At 38.5% G+C, this 20,020-nt stretch overlaps 1 protein-coding gene across 17 annotated transcripts in view; it reads left to right on the top strand.

Annotated features, from left to right (window-relative positions):
- The window catches only part of rims2a (regulating synaptic membrane exocytosis 2a), a 196,700-nt gene that overhangs the window by 26,486 nt on the left and 150,194 nt on the right, over window positions 1-20,020 (top strand). For 13 of the 17 annotated variants that reach the window (XM_088326413.1, XM_088326412.1, XM_088326411.1 and 10 more), the window contains exons 3-5: window positions 5,985-6,017; window positions 6,673-6,765; window positions 15,552-15,762. In XM_088326413.1, the coding sequence (XP_088182539.1) occupies window positions 5,985-6,017; window positions 6,673-6,765; window positions 15,552-15,762 (337 nt within the window). The remainder of the gene's footprint in view (window positions 1-5,984; window positions 6,018-6,672; window positions 6,766-15,551; window positions 15,763-20,020) is intronic. The other 4 variants (XM_088326414.1, XM_088326428.1, XM_088326416.1 and 1 more) reach the window with 1 other exon arrangement.

The following is a 20,020-nucleotide window of genomic DNA, read 5'->3' as shown; positions in this document are numbered from 1 at the left end:
AAGGGGACTCATGAAGAAGCTTTACAAATCCTGGCAGGTAATCTAAGGAAACAGATGGCATTTTGGTTAAATATGGCAACAGATTAACCACTTGCCTGTTGTGCCGAAAACCCACAGTTGCAAGAATCAGGTTAACATTCCGAATGTAAGTTCTTTGTCAAGAGGATTGTGGGATGTGAAAATGATGTTCTAAACGGTGTGCTCTGTAGATTCAATTCAAGACACTCTAACCACTCACCTGTGCCCATATAAATAAATCAATATACAAATATATTCCATATAAGTAAAAGAACATATGGGCAAATCATGTAATGCCTAAATATAAGACAAAATGATTAAATACATGCATACATTGTATTTATGTCATATCTTTAGGTATAACGTAATTTTGTATGTGTTTATAAATCTATAAGGCACATATTTATGGGTGTTTTTTCTTTCTACATTTATTTCTACATATGGCCGGATGGGTCATCTATAAAGATCAAGCTGCTGTCAATATCTTCTATAAAATGGTGTCTATTTGATGCAAACGAAAGTTAATTATTCGAGCTTGCGCTTCTTTTTACAGAACACTTCCTCATTCAAATACTGTTTTTTCTTCTTTTTTATGTTCTCTCACACGGCATATTTGCCGGGTCCAGGGCTAGAAAGCTGCTGTTTGCAGTGCCAATCAAAAGTTGTTGGATCTTGCTGAGGTCCATGTGACATGCTGCCGACCTTGGCTCAGCTTAGCGGTGGCTAAAAGTGATGATTCACAGCTCTTAAAGCTGTCACATCAATGTTTCTGTGATGCATTTAGTTTATAGGTGAGAGGTGGAGAGATTAGAGAGAATTAAGCAGAAGTGCTCATTCTACTTTGCTCATTAGTCTTATTTTTAATGTCAAACAAAATTTTGCTATTAAACAAGATTCTAAATTTAACGTGACCAATGACTATGACCTGACAAATACTTTGCTGCTTAATTAAACTTGCTAGATTTGTGATATGTTTATTCTATTTATTGGAAAGCTTATTTACATAAGATGCCAGTTCGTTTTTTGGACTATCATTGCACTCTGTTGTTTGATGTCTTGACTATTATAAACTGTTTACCTATTAATCATTTTGCTGTTCTTTGATTTTTTACACCCTACAGGGGAGATCTGCTTACTTTTTTGATTTGTTTTACTTGAACTGAAAAGAGAAACCGCCCAATTGCGTTATACTTGTACGACAACAATAAAGGCCATTCATTCATATATTTGATGACCCAGGAGATTTGATAAAATGAAAGGGCTCTGGGGAGGGCTTTTAGATCTAGTTGAAACGCAGATCAGCCATAAAGGGTGTGATGGATGAACAGGAACATGATTAGGCAATAGTGACTGTGATGTAAATAGTGCAAGATAATGAACCACAGTGCCAAATAATAGTCAAAACAATGAGCCAAAATAACAAACAACTGTGCACAATAATCATAGACAAAATAATGAACAGCTCTGGCATCCTCGGCAAATGGCTTTGCAGGTATAGTGATAAAAAGAATAAATGATTTACTTATCACTACACAGCATTATCTCCAGACAGAAGAGCAGTTTCAGACTGCTGTCACTGTCTTGTACTACGGACAGACTGAAGAGATCTTTTCTTCCTCATGCCATGAGGCTCTTTAACTCTACCCGGCAGAGTAAAAGCCCACATTAAACCACACCACCTACATTGCATATTACCGAATTTTATTGCAATATGTATTCTGTGTAGCACTATTTAGATATTCTATATAACACGCTACAGTGGGCATTTGCACGTCACACTGAGTATTTGTATATTGTATTCTTTTTGCTTTATTATTGTATTGTTCTCAGCTCAGGGATGCTGCTGGAAATGTGAATTTCCCTTCGGGGATGAATAAAGTATCTATCTATCTATCTATCTATCTATCTATCTATCTATCTATCTATCTATCTGTCTGTCTGTCTGTCTGTCTGTCTGTCTGTCTGTCTGTCTGTCTGTCTGTCTGTCTGTCTGTCTGTCTGTCTGTCTGTCTGTCTGTCTGTCTGTCTGTCTGTCTATCTATCTATCTATCTATCTATCTATCTATCTATCTATCTATCTATCTATCTATCTATCTATCTATCTATCTATCTATCTATCTATCTTATCATTACCCATTCTCACCACAGAAACAAAGTACTTCAATAATCAACCAAATATTTATTGTAACATACTTTACTTAGCGAGAATACCATGAAAAGTAACCTAGAAAAAAAAACTCCAATCACTAAGCACCAGTTAAAATAAACATCGGAGGAGAGATGCACGTACAAGTCATGACGATAAACCCCCCCCCATCTAACCATGCTCTTGGTACTATGTAGCATTCAGGGTTGGGTAGGGTTACTTTAAATTGATTGCTTTCAATTACTTTTGGATTACTCCAATACCAAATATGCTAATAAAAGCCAAAATAAACTAAATATGAATAAAATTATGACTCACAACACGTGGTAAGCTTTCTTTCCTGGCTTTGATCTCTTTGATCGCCGGCAAAACTAACATAAAATGCGACAGAAACAAAATGAAAATAAATCCAAACAGCTTGCCAACATCATTTTTGCCGTTCCATGTGTTCCGTTACTCCTTAAGCCTGCGCAAAATTTAGTAATTTTATTCATATTTAGTTTATTTTGTCTTTTATTAGCATATTTGGTATTGGAGTAATCCAAAAGTAATTGAAAGTAATCCAGTTAAAGTAACCCTACCCAACCCTGGTAGTATTTATGATATCCAATAACAATATAAGACACAAGCAGATTTCTACAGCAATCAAAGCAAAACATGCATGTCAGCTTCATAGCATTGTCTTGAGATTAAAATAGTTTGTTCTGGGTCTGTATTGGTCTTGACTGGTTATTATTCATCTTTGAGGGGTTTTTGATTGTTAATATGAATATATAAACAAGTATATAAATGGATCGTGCAAATACAGTACACGACGTGACTGCAAAATCATTAAAAAAAAGGAAATGCCCTTGCCGTATTTGTGAAGATCAGATGGTACGTCCACTAGAGAGCAGTAAAGCATCAAATATAGTTAAACTGAATCAGAACAATACAGTAGATTAAACTGCATTAACTGCATTTTCTACTGCACCCCTCATTAGCCACGATGCCAGGAATCCCACTTGGGATATTTTACACTCTTGCATCTGAAAGCCACTTGGCAAATGATACTCGACTGCTACTCTAACCTGTACACGCATTCTGCAAAGTACAAGAGCAAAGTACACACGTGGGAGATGCCTGCCGTGAAGTAGATCCTCTCAATTCCCATCCAGGCGGCATGCTGGCAGGGAGAAGACTCAATCAGATAAATATGAGGCTTGTAATGCGGCCGCAGAGACCAGACTGATGGGATCAATAAAGAACATCGTTGTGGGTCACTGGGAGAACACAGTGAGAGGATAAATATGGACTGGCTCACCCAGAAACACAGCAGCATGACTGACGGGTAAACAAGAACTGGTCTATATTTCTCTCGTGTGCAGACTGGATAATGTAATTTCTACTGATATTTCTTGAGGATGTGAACAGAGTGATTTTGGTCCTGTTACTTATGCACCACATATACTGTACATTAATTAAACATTTCCTACTATTTCGATACCTGTCAACCTGTACATTTTTGCCGTACAAAGTACGTTTATTATGCATTGTAAGACGTCTACGACGTACAAGAAAATCTGTACGGAAAAACGCAAATTTGTCAATTATGGGTACCATCCAGTATACACCGACTATCACGAAACGGCAAATCAATCAAGTCAAATGAGTTCGAGTTGTGTAGTGAAAGGAAGTCCGTCTCTTTTAGAGAACCGCCTTTCTCAGCTCAACTCATTAAAGAGAGCCGGCTCTGAAACGGCTCACTTGCTTTGATTATATTACGAATTATTATGTTGTATAAAGAAGTTAAGAAAAAAAGGAAGTATAAAAGGAGAAAATGCAAAAAGACAGGTTTTTGGTTATCCCTTTAATCAGTATATTACCAACAATAATTTAATGCAGAAAACGAATTAATAATTTGAATAAGAAAATGTATTATTCTACTAAATTATATTTGCATGTATTTTTTCCTTCTACAGCAAACGTCCAAGCTACTTAATTTTTGAACTTTTTTTTTTTTATAATAAACCTCATTCATGTCGAGCAACTCAGTATCTCACAACAAATGTTAATTAACAATATATATGATATGACAAAACACGTGTACAGTATAACATGTTAAACTACATAAATAAACACGTTTGAAAAAAAATATGGTGTAAGATTATTTTGTATTATGTAAGGGAAAATATGACAGTTTGTAAGGGCATGGAGCCCTGGCGGTTGACAGGTATGTATTTGTATGGTTTTAATATATGTCAAGTCAAGTCATGTTTATTAAGGGCTGCACAGACCACAGATTATTGCAAACCACAGACTTTTATGACACCATCCCCTGATCTAAAACCTACATGAGGGCAAATATTACACAGATATTGTCAACACAAAATATAGGTTATTCATATGCTATAGAATAGAAGTTTGTTTTTAAGCTTGGATATAAACATTTCCACTGAGGTTGCTGATTGAATCTCAGGGGAATCTCTTGTGTGTTTTTTGTCGTCCTGGTCTTGAATTTGAATCGAAGAGGCATCAATAAGCCTTAAAAGTCTTGAATTTAACTTCCCTTAAGCTGTAGGAACCCTGTTTTACATGGTCAAGTTATACTTAATATTGTAAGTTTTTACGACGCTCAATTTGAAGGTCTAAAATTTTGTAGTTTGGGTAAAAGATTTCTCTCTGGCTTTTAGGACCAATCACTTTTGTTTTGTCCTGGTTGAGCTGTGTGAAGGGAGGGAAGGCGTGCCAGGGACTGTGTATGCCCCACTCATGATCTGTGGCTTTCACATTAATATTGCTGCTTGGTGACAAATGAACAGAAAACATACAGTACATTTATAACCATGGATGCCTACTTTTTTAGCTTGGACCTCTGTGTTTTTATCCAGAAAATCAGCTGTGTTTTTGCACGAGATGTTTTAGTAATTTATGTTTTAAGATGGATATTTTTACTTCAAAAGTTCCTTTTTTTTTCCACTGATGAAAATCGATTAAAATCGAGTATTAAAAGAATCGACATTTTATCATCCGTTTGTTGAATCACGCAATTTATGGTCACTCAGCATGTTAATTCAATAGAAATAAGAGTGCATTGATTTACGTTGGCGGCACGGCTGAATGGTTATCGCGTCCGCGGCACAGTTCTGAGGTCATGGGATCAAATCTAGCCTCCTTGTGTGGAGTTTGCATTTTCTCCCTGTGCTTGCGTGGGTTCCAAAAACATGAATGTCAGGTTAATTGGCCGGTCCAAATTGTCCCTAGGTGTGAATGAGCGAGTGAGTTGTCTGTCTGTGTGCCCTGCACTGGCTGGTAACCAGTCCCTGTCCGAGGATAGCCAGGATGAGCTCCAGCACCCCCGCGTCCCTACTGAGGATACGCGGTGCAGATGATGGACGGATGAATGAATGACGTTGTGAGATTTCAGTGTAGTTGGGATGTTGAGGCTGTTGTAGTATCACTTCAATCCAGCAGAGGGTGTCTCAAGATCCCTTTTTGTTGCGCGACGTCCTCTTGATCCAGCGACAAACTTGTCGTAGCGCTTTGGTCCAGCAGAGGCTGCCTCAAGACCGTATTGTAATGCACGATGTCCTCTTGATCCGACAAAGTACTCGTATGTTCCTCCGATCGAGAAAAAAAATCGACGGATTTATCAAGTATCAAAAAAATTGTTAGTCGCAGCCTATTCTCTTTCCATTGTCATTGTCCTGTATCTATGTTGGGAAAGCAAGATAATTTATGTTGTACACACACAATCTTCAATGGAACGTTTTGTTGCTTTCCTCATCCATTTATGTTCTTTATGCACTGAGCTGTGCACCTTTTTTAATTTATTTTTTAGGGTCAAAGAAGAACCAAAGCCTCAGTCAGTACAGTAAGTAAAACGCTTTACCCAGAGTGCTTTAGGCTTTGACACTTCTTCCTGTCATTTGGTAGTATGTGCTTCTCGTGGCTCCGTCCTCCTGCGTCGAAGAGATGGTGTCACTAAGTTCATGGAATGCAGCTACCGCCACAACTAATTTTTTAGATTAACAGATGACTTCCATGAAATTAATGACAATGCCGTTTCATTTTTAACATTCTCTGTAAAATTATAGAACCTTCCCCCCGCGTCTGCGGCTTATTTTCTCTCCTTGTCTGCACCTGGCCAGGCTTGTATAGTCACTCGTTTCTCCAAGATGTTACTTTTCTGTACTGTGGATGTATTTCAACCAAATCTACCTTAGTCGCTAGATGAACTTGACCCTGTGAGTGTCCTATCGTGTCTCCTTTCCTCAGCTGAGCTTTTCGGGCAGCTCTCATTTCCACTAGCTGTAGTGCTTTCTTGCCTCAGCTTTCCCTCTGTTTCTGGATGTTAACCTAATTCTTGCTAGTATTAGGGGACTTTTGGTATTCTCTCTCTGCTCTGGTTGTAGTGAGTGTCCCTTTGTCTGGTTCACGTAATGCACATCGCACCTTTGCTTCTTAAAACACCACCCAAGATTGCTTGTTGCACTGTACGTGTCATACTCATTTGCTTTTTTGAACAGGTGGTTTCCCTTTAGTGGGATTACTGAGCTGGTAAATAATGTTCTTCAGCCACAGCAAAAGTCCCAAAATGACAAGGAGCCTGAGCCAGACGCGTAAGTAATAGATCAGACACAGTTTCAGACACAGGCCCAATGATATGAGTTCAATCAAATCTAAGTTTAACCAAGTTAAACTGCTATTTTATCGCTGAGTCATTGACACCTATGTGTGTCCATTTGTTTCAAGTATCTCGAGTTTTTTGCGTATGAAAGCAAGCAAGCTCCGAACACAGAGCTTGCCCTCTCTTGTGTGTTCCCAACCTGATCATAGTGTGTTCGGAACACAGAGCTTGCATGCCTCATATATGAAGAAGAAATTGCCAGTGTAACGAATTTACGAAATTGCTACATAGTGGCAATTTTGTCTGAAGGAAAGCGAAGAAGAAGAATATTCAAAACTGAGGACATATATTCAATTTTTTCTTCAATCTTCTCAGACTCAGGTGTAGCAGAGCTAAGCTATTTATTACCCTGTTTTGGATTTTACTTGCAAAGGCCCCAACTTGTTATATCTATTGTGGTGAATGACGCATAACTCAAATAAGGTATTAAAACAATGTCAGTGCTACGTTTATAAAACAGACACTCAAAAAGAGGAGAGACAACATGGATTTTGAACTTGCAAGAAGAACAAGGGATACATACCAAATCTTAGGGGCCGGTCACACAGCCGTTTGCGGCTGAATCACGGCTAAAATTTTGCGGGTTTTTTTGCCCGTGGTTGCCCGCGATGGAAAATGCGCAAAATTGGCCAACCCGCTGTTCATCGGTGGTATGCCCGCAAAACAGACGCCAGCGACTGTTCTGCTTCCTCATCGCGTCATTTCTGCGTCATTTTCTCGTGTGGACCACGGGTATAAAAGCTCCCGAGCCGGTGTTGTGCCCAAATCCGACTCCTACGCAACACCCCAACCCCCCACCCCCTCGCGTGAACGCGCATTCTGCTGCGATCGCTTTTGACTTTTTCATCCGCGTTAACAAACGCATTTTGTAGAATACGATCGCACTTTATTGTTCAAATAAACGCATTATATAGACTAGGATCTCCCAATTGTTATAATTAGCTCGCTTTATTGTTTTAATAAGCGTTTTATATAGAATACGATCGCTTTTGTTGGAAGCGCAGCAGAATGCGCGTTCACGCGAGGGGGGAGGATTTACCGTTCGATTACGTTCACAACAAAAACAAAGACGGAATGGTTTAAGTTGTATTACATTCCCAACAAATGCAAGACGAAGTGGTTTTGGTTATATGTTCGCCATTACATTCCCTAAAAGTGAGATAAAACGAGGTAAAAGTGGTTGTAGTAGCGAGGGGATGCAAATCTCGGCAGGGATGCATTTCTCGGATAACACCGGGCTGTAGAAATCATAACCACTCAAGACACAGTCCCGTGAAAATCAAGATTTCAAGCTATGGCATCATTTTTATTTTATTATCTTAAAAAGAAATGTCAAGAAATAAAAATGGATTAAGACGAGGTCACTACGCTGACGGGGATCCATGTTCACCCCCTTGACGTCTCGAGCACAACTGACGTGTGCTCGGCAAATCGCGCTGTATATACGCGGAGAAAGGCGTTTGACTGTCACACGCGTAACACGCTAATTTCACGTAATAACACCGCGATACAGGCGCAGAACATGCTATTACCATGCTCCACCCACGATTACCCGCTGAAATTTCCCGTCCTACCCATGTGTAACCACGCCCTGGCCGCGGCCAGAGCACGTCGTTCCGCATCATTACCTCGTGTTGACCACGTGTGCGGCACGCGGTTTAACACGTGCTCAAACTTTTGAGCAGCTCAAAACTTTTTCGCGCGGCCAACCGCGTGTGAATTTCCGACCGCGAGTAAAGCACTGCTGTATCTCGTCTACATGGCGGTCTGGAAACGTCCAACAGCGCCCAACAGTGTCTGCTTCACGGCCAGAAATTTCTGGCCGTGGTTCAGCCTCGATACGCTCGTGAAAGGCTGTGTACCCACGCTCTGAAGAATTGAGCAGCGCAAAACTTTTTCGCGCTGCCACCCGCGCGCGAATTTCCGACTGCGTGTTAAGCACCGCTGTATCTCGTCTGAATGGCGATCTCAAAGCGTCCAATAGCGTCCGCCTCACAGGCAGAAATTTCTGGCCGTGATTCAGCCGCAAATGTCTGTGTGACCGGCCCCTTAGATAAGAAATTCCAATGCATTCTACCCTGAGGCCTTTCTTTTTCTTAAATCTCTCAGGTTAAAAAAAGCAGGTCAGTTATAATTGGTGGGGAAATAAAAAAAAGCTACATGATCAGTTAACAGTGACAATGATGTAAGTAGTGCCAAAAAATCCAAATAACGAACAACAGTGTGAATTAACAGTCAAAGCACCTAACAATAAGCTAAATAAGTGCGCACAATAATAATAATCAAAATAATGAAAACAACCCTTGAACCAACTTTGCAGGTGTCAGATAGTCAAACAGAATAAATTATTTACTTATCATTCCTTCATTTATCTAACAGAAACAAATAAATGAAAAACAGTTTTATCATCCAAAAAAAAAAAGATATATTTGAGACAGGTCAATGACAAGAGGATCAGCCCACTTCCCAATCGGCATGCACTTATTAATTATCACTTTGATTTTTTTGTAAATGATCAGACTCTGTCATGGCCAGAACCAGCAGTGGACCCAAATGCAAACGCTTCACACAATGTTTTATTAAGGGTTTGGGAAAGTCAGGGCAAGAGGAAAAAGACAGCGATCTGTTGCTCGCTGGGCAGGAGGAGGAGGAAGCCCTCGCACCCGATGACAGGTGGCAAGTCGGGCAGCCGGGACAGGAGAACGAAGCGTGGTCTTGGATCGGAAGCACTTCGTGTTGCCGGGACAGGAGAACGAAGCGTGGTCAGGGATCGTAAGCAAGTCGGGTAACCGGAGATGATCTTGAAGCCAGGGAAAGTGGAAAGATACAGGAAACAGGGGACAGAATCAGGAAGGATGCAGGGACAGGTCAGAATCAAAAACGGGAGACAAAAAGTGCTTGCTTTGCATGTGCTGGGGTTAGCTGACGGACTGACAGTAAACGAGAAGTAAGTGCTTAAATAGGGAGAGGGATAATTAGGAAACTAGTGGCAGCTGGGGCTGAAAGAGTGAGCGCAGTTGAGGGAAATTAGCTGGCAAGTGACAAAATTGTGAACTCTTACATTTAAGAAACAATAGATCTATGCAATACTACAGGGGGATTTTTTTGCCAATTGGTAAGTTTCCTTCCGTCATTGGCATTAAATTATGTAAATCAAAACCAATTTATTAATCATCCTCCATTTTGATAATGTTTTTTCATTTATCTTCCTTACTTGCTCTTTGTACTAGTGATAAGTTTTATCAATCTCATATGTACTCCTCTCATATGATACAAGAGCATATCCACCCTAAAAAGTGTGGACATTTAAGAAAAACAACATGATTGGCTAAAAGTGACAATAATATAAACAGTTCATAATGGTCAAAACAATCGACAACAATGTGCAACAATAGTCAAAATAACAAACTGGCATCGTATGTAATCTCTTCTGCAGTTTTCCAAAATTAAAAAGAGAATAAAGTTATCAACCAGGCTGTGTGTACAGTACTCCACCCTTTGTGCCATATGTACAAACAAGAGACTCATGTTACTAGCAGCGTCCAGAGGTAAGGGATCTCGCATTGGATTTTACCATGAGCATCATATGATCACTTGACTTATTAGTAAAACTTCGTCATTGGGAACAGTGGCTTTTACGCACTTAACTTCTAGTACTTTTTCTCATGAAATGAAAAGCCAATGTTTACAAAGAATCTTGCTATTCATACATTTACATTTACTATTACAGTTGTTATTTGTATCTACTTAAATAACGGTATGAGAACACAATTTTGAACAGCGTTTTAAGGCAAATAAACGTGGATTGAGGATTTTAACTACATTTACATGCAGGCAATATTCGGACTACCTCCAGAAATTTCTGAAGGAGTTGGAATAACTTATTTACACGAATGAGAAAAATACTCGTGGCCTTTTTAATATTCTGTTTTCTTTACACATGTAGATGTTTTTACAGTTATACATTGAATACAATCATTGTATTTTATCCATTATACTTCATTCCAAAATGAAATCAATAGTTGTTTCCTCTTTGCCCTAATAGTGCAAGTCTTTGCTACATTGTCAGTCATTGCCACCATTTCTACATTGCTCACCACAAGATGTCACTTACATCTTACATGCATTCATTTTTACAGTAAAGATAAAAAATGTATGCTTTTCAGTGATGCTTATTTTTTGAGTAAAATGATGGCGAACAAGGAATAACAACATCAGAATTTTCACAAGTCAAATCAATGTCAATGGAGATAAACTGAATGTTTTTATATGAACAACACTTAAAATATAAGTTATGCCTCTTTTGGCTAAGGATTGCTTAAGCTAAGTCATTGAAATTAGTAAAATTGTCGAGAAGAATATTTTCTTATTTTAAGATTCGGTACATTTTTAACACAATTTATGACAAAATGATCTTCCATTAAATGGCATAGAATAAAATTAAAATTAAATATAATTTATTGTCATTGTAGGGGTTTCCGTTGTACAGTGGTTAGCAAAGTCGCCTAACATGAGGAAGGGTTCGGTTCGAGACCGGGTGTAAACGTATGTTGGCTTGGAGAGGGATGGGTGCCACCAGGTTGTACTTGCCCAAGAACCACTGCAGGAAATGGTGCCTCTACGACCATTGTGGTTAGGGGTACCAACCAATCAACCTATCAACCAACCCATGTAAAATGCATAAACAGAATTAAAAATTCCCTTTATTATGGTGCAAAAAAATACAACTAGATAATTTACTACAGTGTAAAATATTAAGATAGGGGTAATTGTATATAAAAAATAATATTTAATAAGAAATAAAGAACTGAATAATCCCTTGTCATTATTTCATAATCACCATTTAAGCACGGGTAACCAGTGTTTTTTTTTTTTTTGCAGTGTTGAGGGCAGTTATTGTCTTTGGATAGAAGCTAATTTTCAATATATTAGTTATTGACTTGATGGTTAATATATTAATTTAGGTTTTTAGTGGGTTCCATTGGGTTCACTAGAAAATCTGTGTCTTTTGTTTTTAAATGAACATTCAGCCATGTTTTAAAAAATGGCCCTCTGTCCGTTTGACTTTGACACTCGTGCTCTAAAGCACATGTGTCAAACTCATGGCCCACGGGCCAAATGTGGCCCACCTTATTGTTTTAAGTGGCCCGCAAGACAATGAAGAGAGAACCATAAGAGAAAAATGAGCAGCAGCTTTAAATAGGTCCACTGGATATCGCCAAAGCCAAGCGTCACACCCAAAGCAACCCATTTATTTCTTTCTCTCTTTCTCTATCTTTCTAACTTTCTTTCTCTAAGTATCTCTATCCGTTTCCTTTGCTCTCTGTATCTCTCTCCCTCTCTCTCCATTTCCTTTGCTCTCTCTGTCCTTGTCTTTTTCTCTCTGTGTCTCTCTTTTTTAAAATTTCTTTATCTCTTCTCCTTTCTGTCTCTCTTTTTCTCACTTTCTTTTACTCTCTGAGTGTGACTTGCTCTCTATCACTTGCTTTCACTATTTACTTTTCTGTCTTTCTGTTTTGTTGTCTCTCTCTTTTTTAAAATGTTTTTCTATCATCTTTCCTTCAGTCTCTATCTCTCTCACTTTTTGTTTAACTTTTCTCCCTGGGTCTTTTTCTCTCGCTTGCGTTTGCTCTCCCAATTTTTTTCTCTTACTTATCTCTCTCTTCCTCTATGTATTTTATAAATAATCTTTCTCTTTATTGTTCTCTCTCTCTGCCTTTGTCTGTAATTTACTAGTCCCGCCCCAGTGAGGACTGTTTCTCAACCACGTGGCCGCGAACTAAAATGAGTTTGACACCCCTGCCCTAAAGTAACACAGTCAGTAATTGCAAATTAATGCATTTTGGAGAATTTTTTTATCTCTAGGACTGAGCATATTTTTACTTGAGTGTGCGATCATGTTACAGTTTGTATGGCAGGTGTGGCATTTTGTGAATGCAATATCCCACATTGGAAGAAAACCAGGGTGGTTGTGGTCTGTTTTTTGATAGTGGCTGTTTAACACATCGTTTTTTTAAGCCTTGTATCAGACATCATGTCAACAAATGAGATTTAGCGAGATCTGTTCAACAAGACGACACATTAATCTGGGTTTGTTTATCACAGAACGGTCGTGGGACTTCTAATCCCGTGGCGCGATGAGGGGCACGCTGCTGGCACACCCTCCTCGTTTATTTGACACACGCGCACAAACAAAAGCCTTCACACACACCCGCACACTACTTACTCACCAGGTAGTGTGGACAGTTTCTATACTTAGATTTCCAAGCACCGGCTGAGGGTAAAGGAAGCACGTTTCACTCAAACACAGACCTGCGTGTGGTAAACGGATAGCGCTACTCAATAATTCACGAGCATTAATGAATGTTGCAGGGGGATATGTGGGGCGAAACCAATTCTAATCGCTATATTATGAAGTCAGCCCAGTATTAAGTTTCTAAGGAGACGCTCAATTGACATGTGTCATACAAAATGCATGAGAAGAGTCCATGTGTTTGCAGGACGTGTCAAGAGTTCAGCGTATTCTGCTCCGCAAAAGATCAAGTGTTGTGTATCACTAGGGAGCCATCTAAGGGACGGAGGTGGTAGTGCAATTGGCACATCACCAAATGCATGGCTGCATTACATAAGCAGTGTTGACGCGTTACTGAAAAGAGTAATTAGTTACAGTTACCAGTTACTTTATCTTAAAAGTAATGATGTTACCCCCAGGTTACTGACACCAAAAAGTAGCTCTATCCAGTTACAACTTACTGTATATACTTGCATTGAAGCCTGCCACTTAGACCGCTTTAGAAAGGCCACATAATAAAATAAATTAAAAAAACTGTCTACACCAGAAGTGTCAAACATGCGGCCCGCGGGCTGGATCTGGCTCGCCAAGGGTTTGAATCTGGCTGCGAGACAACGGCGAGCGAAGCGCAAGAGAAAAATGTTTTAAATATGTCCGCCAGATGTCACCAGAAACAGCCACCACTCCCAAAGCAAACCTGGATGCATTTCTTTCTCTCTCTTTTTCTCTTTTTCACTGGTTTTCTTTCGCTTTACCCTTTTTCTTTATTTTTCTCTCTCCGTTCTACTTTTCTCCCTCTCCTTTTTCCTCTTTATTTCTTGGTTCTTTTTTTCCTCTCTTACTTCTCTCTTTATCTTTCTTTCTTTCTATCAGGTCTCTCTTTATCTCACACTTTTTTCATCTCTATGTTTCTTTGCTTTTTCTCTACATCTCTCTCTTTTTCTCTTGGTCCCTTTGTCCCTTGATTTGTCCCTTTGATTTTTCTCTCTTTCTCTATTTTTCTGTCTTTTTTAAATTTCTCTTTCTCCCTCTCTTTCTCTCTGTCTCCATTTAATATCCCTCTCCTTTCTCTCCCTGTTTTCTCATTTTCTTTCTCTGTCTTCTCTCTCTCTTTATCTCTCTCTCATTTTTTGCCCGTTCTCTCTTGTTTTTCTCCCTTTCTCTTTCTCTCTCCCTCTCTCTCTCATTTTCTTCCCTTTTCCCTATATATCTTTTTCTCCATTGCGCTTTATCTCTCTTTTTCTGGCTCTCTTTCTTTCATTCTCTTTTTATTTCTCACTGTTTCTCTTCTCTGTTTCCTCCTCTCTTCCTTTTGTTCACCCCCTTCTGTCAATCTCCCTCTCCCCCTTTTATCCCTCTTACTTTTTTCTTTCTTCCTTCCTTCCTTTCTTTCTTCCTTTCCCTTCTCAAGGGTTCTTCATTTTACTCATATTGAGGTTTTTGAGTTTTTCCTTGCCCTCATGTAGGTTTTAGATCAGGAGATGATCTAATAAGTCTGTAGTTTGCAACACTCTGTGGTCTGTGTTGCACTTTGAGACTCCTTGTGATAAATACAAATAATCATAACTTGACTTGACTTTCTTTCTTTCTTTCTTTCTTTCTTTCTTTCTTTCTTTCTTTCTTTCTTTCTTTCTTTCTTTCTTTCTTTCTTTCTTTCTTTCTTTGTCTTTAATTCACTCGTCTGGCCCCTACGAGTGGGCTTTTTCTATAATGTGTCCCACCAGCTAAAATGACACCCCTGGTCTACACCAACCTATTGAAGCAGTGAACCCTTCAAATTTCTTGGCTTGTGCAATTTTGAGAGCTTGCAAACTAGTATCAAGCTGAGAAGCTCCATATCCATTTTGTCTCCAGGCTTCGAACCACATGAAAGTCGCCTTTATTTCTGGTTATTGTCCAAGACATGTTATTTTTTTGTCCAGGCATGGTGTATTGCATACAAAAATGTAAAGACAAAAATTCAGCACACTTTTCCAGTAAGTGTTTTGGTCACTTTTGCCCCATTGATTTCCCGTCAGTTTTTTTCTGTATAAACCACGCCCACTCTTCATGCACTACTGGTGACACATACCTGTAGACTTTAAAATGACACCTTGATGTCAGTAATTTATTTTATAATTTAAAATCCGCCTCTAATGCAAGTTTAGACGGTAGGGAGAATATTTACATGGTGAGGAATTTAGCATTTTCTTCCTCTATGCTTATATAAGGTAGAGGAGTAACATAGTATTGCACTAAGTAGTAACGACAGTACAGTTACAATATTTTATTCATAACGCGTTACAGTACTCTTGACCGAGAATTGTGGATTTTTTCCACATTTCATTATAGTATGATATTGCGAAGAATCTTAGTTTATATTTTATTTGCTCACACATACAATTTTATGCTCAAACCTGTCAAACCTGCATCCTATCTGCCCACAGGAAGTTGCACCAGCAGTTTGAGTCATACAAGGACCAGGTCAAGAAGATGGGGGATGAGACGAAGCCGGCTCAGGAACAGAAGAGCGAAGCTCCAACTTGCGGAATATGCCACAAAACCAAGTTTGCTGACGGCTGTGGCCACCTCTGTTCATATTGCCAAACTAAATTCTGTGCTCGGTGCGGAGGACGAGTGTCTCTGCGGTCAAATAAGGTAAGGCTGGTTTGCATGCTTGGAACTTTCCATTTAAAAAGGACACACATACAGATGTCTTGCCCTTGGGCAAATTTCTCCCTCAGCGGTGAAGTCATAATCTGGGAATTGAGCCAGTGGTGTCTCTCACATTTTTCAGTATTCTGCTTTCAACAAAAGAATGTCTACAACATTTCTGATTTTATTTTCTCTGCTGTTAATTCAACTATTGTTGTGCTCAGTTTTAGCCCGTTCACTGCAAAAAAAGAAAATAAATCTTACTCCAACGGAAGAACATTTGCTTGTTTAAAGTGAAATTTAAAGGCATTTTAACTTGTCAAATAAGAAAGTTTGTACTTAGAGGGACACTTGTATAATTGGACCACTAGATGTCACTGTATTGGGTTTTGCATCCGAAAAGGAGTGCTACAAGCACAAGGAAGAACACAAACTTTCATTTTATTTCAAACTAAAGACTTAAAGTGATAATGTTATGTAAAATAAATAAAAAATCGAGTGAGGTACGAATATAAAAAATGCATGTTTATTTCATGGTTCATGTATTTTTGCCTATCATTCAAATCAATAATGTTTTTTGTGAATGAATGAAGTTAACCCATGAAAACACACTAAATAATACAAAATGAGCAAAATGATCTGCTATTGGATACAATGTTTTTTTTGCAGTAAACTGACTCAAACTTGATGAGCAGATGACTGTTGGGCCTATTTCAAATATTTATTTCTAATCCAGGTCGAACGTATCTTAATAATGGGTTTAATAATCTACGATACTCTAGATACATTTTTTTTGTCCTTATTTTGGGATGTTTTTCCTTATTATATTTCAGAATGAAGGTCAAATATTTTAAAATAAGTAGGATTATACTAAATATTAGCAAAACATTCTGTCAATAGATTAAGACGTTTTCTTTCAGTGTTGCAACTTGTCTTGTTAACCTGCACATCTTCAGTTTGGTGGTTTTACTGGCTAGTTCGAGCTGGTGACGTGTGGTGCATTTCTTTGCATTGTTTTTATTTCTTTTCCTTTTAAACACTGTAACCACTTCATGAAAAAAATATTGAGTTTTGCAAGATAATAATGATGATAATCATATAATAATACGAATAAATGAACTGATTCCTGAAAACATTCAGAGAATGCCAGCCAAAACCCTTTGATTAAATGTGGTGGACATACTGTATTTCCTTAGACATCTGAAATCCATCCATCCATCAAGGTTCATGCATTTTGTTGAACCACCAAACTAGCTAAAGCTAGTCGAACGCCAAATCTACTTATTGGCACCTAATTAATAATAAGCTCTGCTTGGAATAGTTTATTTAACAAAAAGCAAAAACTTTTAAACTCCTATCATGGTGTAGGGATTGAAACGATTTCCAAACATATTTTTTTGCGTTGGTAGGAAAAAATCAGAGCATGCACTGCAGAAAAAAAAAAATCTTACCCAGTTGATAGGACATCTTGCTCTTTATTTCTCATTTTTAGATATTTTTAACTTTGTTTTTATAGAAAAACTAAAATAAAAAATCACAAAAGGAGCAAAATAATGTAATAGTGCACTAGGCGAATCATTTTTTCTTATTTGAAAATTGTTTTTTACCAAAATAAAAAAAATGTACTTAAAATTACCAAAACAACCTGCCATAATAAACATTTGTGCCCATTTTTAGTATGCAAAACAGATGAAAAATATCCTATAATAATCTAAATTTGAAATATTTTACAACAAGGTAAGACTTATTTTTGTGTGTGCCCGCTTTTACATTTAAGCACAATTATGCTGAACCATTTTAATGTGTTTCCTTCTGCCTTTTAGTAGTAATGTGAATTCATCTATTGGTCTTGTATTTGAGGAGGGAACCACTCCTATTTTTTTCTGCAGCTGTTCCTTTATCAGTTCCTACCAGCATAAACCACCAGATTAAGGCCACACTGAATGTCCGTCCATCCATTTTCTCCATCACTCATCTTCACAAGGGTCACAGCACAATTGTTGAACTATGTCATTTTAAAATTTCGATCACAATGCAAACCATTGTAATGCAAGTGCTGCTAAATTGCAAGACAATATAGCAAAAATCTCTTTTTATGGCACTCACTTTCTTGTTTGCTTTCCACTTTTTCCGCATTCTCCTTCCTTTTGATTTCCCCTTTTTCTATCGTTCTGCTGCATTCCTGCTTTCACGAAATTGCAACAGGAGGACACAGGGGTTAGCATGATCTTTTTTTATTTTATTTTTTGATGGAGTGTGTCTGAAGCAATGTTGTTTCTGTGACATTTTAAACTTGCACACACAGCAACCCCAAAAAGATTTAAAAAAAATCCCTATTAAATATAATGAGCAGCAGTGTATTAAGCATTTTAGTTTTATTTTATTTGTCCTTACCTTTTCGAATTGTCTCAATGTCAAAATTGTTAAGTCTTTTTGTGTGTTGTTGTATGTGTTTTTGTTTGTTTTGCCTGGTGAATGGGTTGTTGTAAGGTTAGAAAACATTACCAATGCCACTTAGTGACCAGAAGCAATGGCGCCTCCCACTAAGTAGTGTTACAGCCTTTTCACCCTCAAGGTCAACCATCAATTCACACAGTAGCTGCTGGTGTTAAATATTAATGTGATGTTGTAGCCTACAAAATAGATCTTGTTTGTTGACTATTAAGTCGGTCACAAGCAGTGCCATTGTACTCAGGATTTGAACTTACTTGACTTGACATACAACTGACTTGCAATCAATGTTTCAGAAACAGCTTGAAATGAATACCCTCCTCCTAAAAAGCAGATAGATTTAGATAAGCCTGTCAATGTTGCAAAGTCCCAAGAATGTATGCTTGTCCTGGTGGAGTTCACCACCAGTTCTCTCATGTTTACTTCAAAAGAGCCTGAGGAATCTCCAGTCTACAGGGAGCAAGTCATTTGTGATTAAAGCAACTCTTGAACGCTTTCATTTTATTAGAAATGTGGGATTTCAGAATTTAGAATTATTTATTCAAAAACTGCTGACAATTTTTCAAATTTAATGTATCTTTTTTTCTTTTTCTTTTTAGCTATGTAAGACTAAAAGTTACCTTGAAATTAAACTGTAATCAACCCAAAAAGATACATACCCATGAAAATGTAAATTGTGGCTTTGATTAAGAAAGCTATTTATTTCAAATTACAACTACACATTATTCAGTTTATGGAAGACCATTCACCAAAGTTTCAGATATTTCTGTCAATTTTTAGTCAATTTATGGCTTTCCCAAGATGTGTTCCAAATGTCCACCATTTCATTGCAAGCAAACCTGTACTCATCTGGCACCATTTTGAATCACTTTTATACACTCCTATTTTGGGATGGCTCTTATTTTTGCTGTGATGGCAGTTTTCAGTTCTTCAATTGTTTGTGGATTTCCCTGGTATACATTGTCTTTGAGGAAACCCCACAGATAAAAATCTGGGGGGTTAAGATCTGGGGAGTGTGGGGCCCATTCCACATTGCATCTTCTGCTTATGAGTCTCTCTTCAAACCTCTGCCTCAACCAAGCAATAGTTACGTTGGCTGTATGAGGTGTGGCCCCATCTTGCTGAAACCATTGTGAAGCTCTCACAACCCCTCTCCGGCGTACCAGCGATGCCCAGTACTTGTTCAGAACAGCTATGTAGCGCTCTTTGTTGACTGTCTGGGATCGGCCGTCATCATCTTCGAACCAATAAGGCCCGATGATCCCGTGCTTGCTCATGGCGACCCCGGCAGTACATTTAACAGAATGAAGCGGCCTCTGAAGCACTTCATCTGGAACCTTCGAAATGGGCTTCATCTGAGAACCAAACGTTCTCAAGAAAGTTTTCATCATATTCAAGCACAAGCTTTTCCTTGTCGGCATCAGTTATTTTTTGCTTTATTTGGATCTTGTATGGGTATAGGTGCAGATGAGACGTAAGAACACGTCGCAGTGACTCCCTCGTCATTCCGAGTTCTTGGCTGCGTCTACGCACTGATTTCCTAGGGCTGCGTCCTACTCAGTCCATCACTGCAGCAATGTTTTCTTCTGTCCTTGCACTCTTCTTCCTGCCTGAATAAGTTCCCCTTGTGGCTTGAGAACATAGGTCCACTATAGTTCCATGCTCTCTGAACTTCTTAATCCAACTAACAATCGTTGATTTTGATGGAAAGTTGCGACAATGGAAACGCTTTTGAAACTGAATCTGCACACTCTGGTATGATTTTGTCGCAAAATAGGTCTCCAGGGAGAATTTCTTCTGGTGATTTGTC

The sequence above is a fragment of the Urocampus carinirostris genome, chromosome 2, assembly GCF_059441175.1.
Source record: "Urocampus carinirostris isolate Australia breed hairy pipefish chromosome 2, RoL_Ucar_1.0, whole genome shotgun sequence".
Classification (NCBI taxonomy): domain Eukaryota; kingdom Metazoa; phylum Chordata; class Actinopteri; order Syngnathiformes; family Syngnathidae; genus Urocampus; species Urocampus carinirostris.
This window is presented reverse-complemented; position numbering and strand designations above follow the sequence as displayed.